The 2,417-nt window shown below is 45.4% G+C and overlaps 2 protein-coding genes across 2 annotated transcripts; one reads left to right on the forward strand and one right to left on the reverse strand.

Annotated features, from left to right (window-relative positions):
* Positions 1-1,264: 1,264 nt before the first annotated feature.
* On the reverse strand, positions 1,265-1,603 carry PPTG_24867 (hypothetical protein; the record flags this gene model as incomplete). The annotated part of the gene is made up of 1 exon (XM_008918779.1): positions 1,265-1,603. One exon carries the CDS (start codon positions 1,601-1,603, stop codon positions 1,265-1,267), a length of 339 nt encoding a protein of 112 aa, XP_008917027.1.
* Positions 1,604-2,215: 612 nt separating this feature from the next.
* PPTG_24868 (hypothetical protein) lies at positions 2,216-2,404 on the forward strand (the record flags this gene model as incomplete). Its single annotated transcript, XM_008918780.1, has 1 exon — positions 2,216-2,404. A coding segment is annotated over one exon (189 nt), but the record flags the coding sequence as incomplete, so codon positions are not given.
* Positions 2,405-2,417: the final 13 nt, after the last annotated feature.

The raw sequence follows: 2,417 nt of genomic DNA on the forward strand, positions 1-2,417 counted from the left end.
TGACTGGTAGTGATTGGCTGTACAACGGCGTCGCCTTGACAATTCGATGACAGTGTTTCTGACTATTTTTGAGCGCCATGCAAATGTTTTGAGCTACTGCTAGTTCATGCATAATAGCTTCGAATACGCGTAGCGCGTTGCAAACACAGTGTAAATATCTAACACAGTTGTAGACACTTCGATGCCGCTTTGTCGAAATAGTTTTCGTTGATCTTTGGCTGAATATTTGCGTGTAGTTGCGTAAACCTAGCGTAGATGAGGGAAGTGACTTGCAATCCGAAAACATTGCTTTGCATGTGCTTCCGAGGGTACTGCAAGATGAGCAGAGTGACTGGATTTTCCTGCAAACGGAAACGCACAAATCTATAAGTATTTCATGGGTGACACAAGCAATGACATGGATCCGGATATACAAAAAAAACAACAATAGGCAGAAGGTTGCGTGCAACAGCAGCCGACTTGCGTGGCATGGTCACTGTGCTGAGATTAACAGCACGCCAGGTTCTTTCACCTCCACAGCAAGCGCTGCAAATATCAACAATGGGAGTGATGCAAGGGTATCACTTGCAGTAGTTTGGCCATTTGCATTTAGCTGAAGATCTATGCGAGATTTCCTCAATCGAGCACTAAAGCATTCGATATCGACAAGCTATAAATGCGGTAGGAAGGTATATTAGAAGTCAAAAATATTGTTAGAGCAAATACCACACATTTGGAGTGACATCGGCGACCTGAATAGGCAACATGATCCCCACCACAATTTGCCAGCCAAACGAATGCAGAAATGTCTAAGGTTGAGCCATGACGCTACTTCTCGCTAAGTTTATACGAAAGACTCTTCGTTGAGCATCTCAACGACGATACTTCAATGAATGTGGGATGCGCATTGATATTGCCACGAATGTGTAGAAAAAACAATTATGTTCTATACACTTGATGGGTGGACAGCATTAACAGATAAATGCGTAGCTAGTTTCAGCACGCTATACCACCCAGGGCGAAGGTGCTGCTTTCCATTGAAGATCATCACCGTTCTGGTTGATAACGCAAGTGGTATAACCAGTTCGAGCTCAGATGTTGTGTTGAGCCAGGAGCAACAATGACACACCCACTTAGTGAAGTTACTACCAGGTAAATCATTACTAGGTCAACTACAAAACCAGCGTTAGTAAAATAGTGAGGATGAGGAAACATGATTGACAAGTTAACAGCTCGCTACACTATCCGGTAGCAACTTGATCTTAGCCTTACAAGTTGCCATAGACTAAACTAATGCAGCAGGGATGTCTTCGATGAGTTGCGTCCGTTCATCTCTGCGCTGTTGCCACTCCCTCCTCACCTCAGTTATAGTAGCCGGAATAAACGCATCATCCGGGCGATCTGCCGCTTGATATGCCTCGAGCCAACGTTCGTGAATATCTTGCAACACGTCCACAGCGGTTTCCATGCTATGGCTAGTGTCGGCGTCTCCTTGATTGTAGAGGTTTCTCTCGACACCGTCGAATTGCCCAAGCCGATGAACATTTCGTATGGCCTCCAAAAAGGATTCAATCACTGTCCGTTTGTATGAAATCGCTTGTCTGCGCGTCTCACTTGCCCCCATGGATTCCAAATGAAAAGTGATCTAGTGGTAATTAGGTTGCACCTCTGGTGCAGAACGATGTGTTGACGGTAAAGCATCCTATAAAACTCTAAGAAAGTTGCGCTTTGTTGAAGACCTTTGTGACCTGTTGTCGATCATTATACCATACCCGAATTAGTACTAGTGCGTTTGATAACGACGAGTTATGAATGAGATCGGGCGGCGGTAGGATGCTAGGCCAAATATCAAACATTTTGGACAGAATTCGTTGGCCTTAATAGACTGTATGACCCCCCCCCCCCAATGAATAGGCTGCATGATTTCCACAACAACATGCCAGCCAAAAGAAGGTGGGTACACCAGTTGTTGAGCCACAGCACTACTGGTTGCTGGGTTGGTACGAACTACTCTTCGTTGAGATGCTCAACGAAGATACTTCAACGAAAAGATGTGCATCAAAACGTGGAAATGGATGCTTTCGTTGAATAATTTAATAGTGTAAATTTAGGTAAGAAAGCTCCGATTGTATGTGCCTGCCTATCGCAAGCCAATCTACACGCATCGATCATCTTTTGCAGCCTCATTCTGCCTTCTCTTGATCAACCGTTTGCTTTCTGTTGCTGGACGAACACGATGAACCTTCTCAAAGCAAGACAAGAAGGCGTTCTAAAGCAGAAAGAGGAAGAAGCTGTGAACCTATTCTCGCGTGTGGGCGATTTTCGTGAGTTTATTACGACGTCTCAGCCGGCTGCTGCTGTGACTGTCACGCTCACGTGTTGCTGCCTGTCATCGGAGCGTGTTAACGGTGGGCGTGGCACGCGAGTAACCTGTGTGG

This window comes from Phytophthora parasitica, assembly GCF_000247585.1.
Source record: "Phytophthora parasitica INRA-310 unplaced genomic scaffold supercont2.307, whole genome shotgun sequence".
NCBI classification, from domain to species: domain Eukaryota; phylum Oomycota; class Peronosporomycetes; order Peronosporales; family Peronosporaceae; genus Phytophthora; species Phytophthora nicotianae.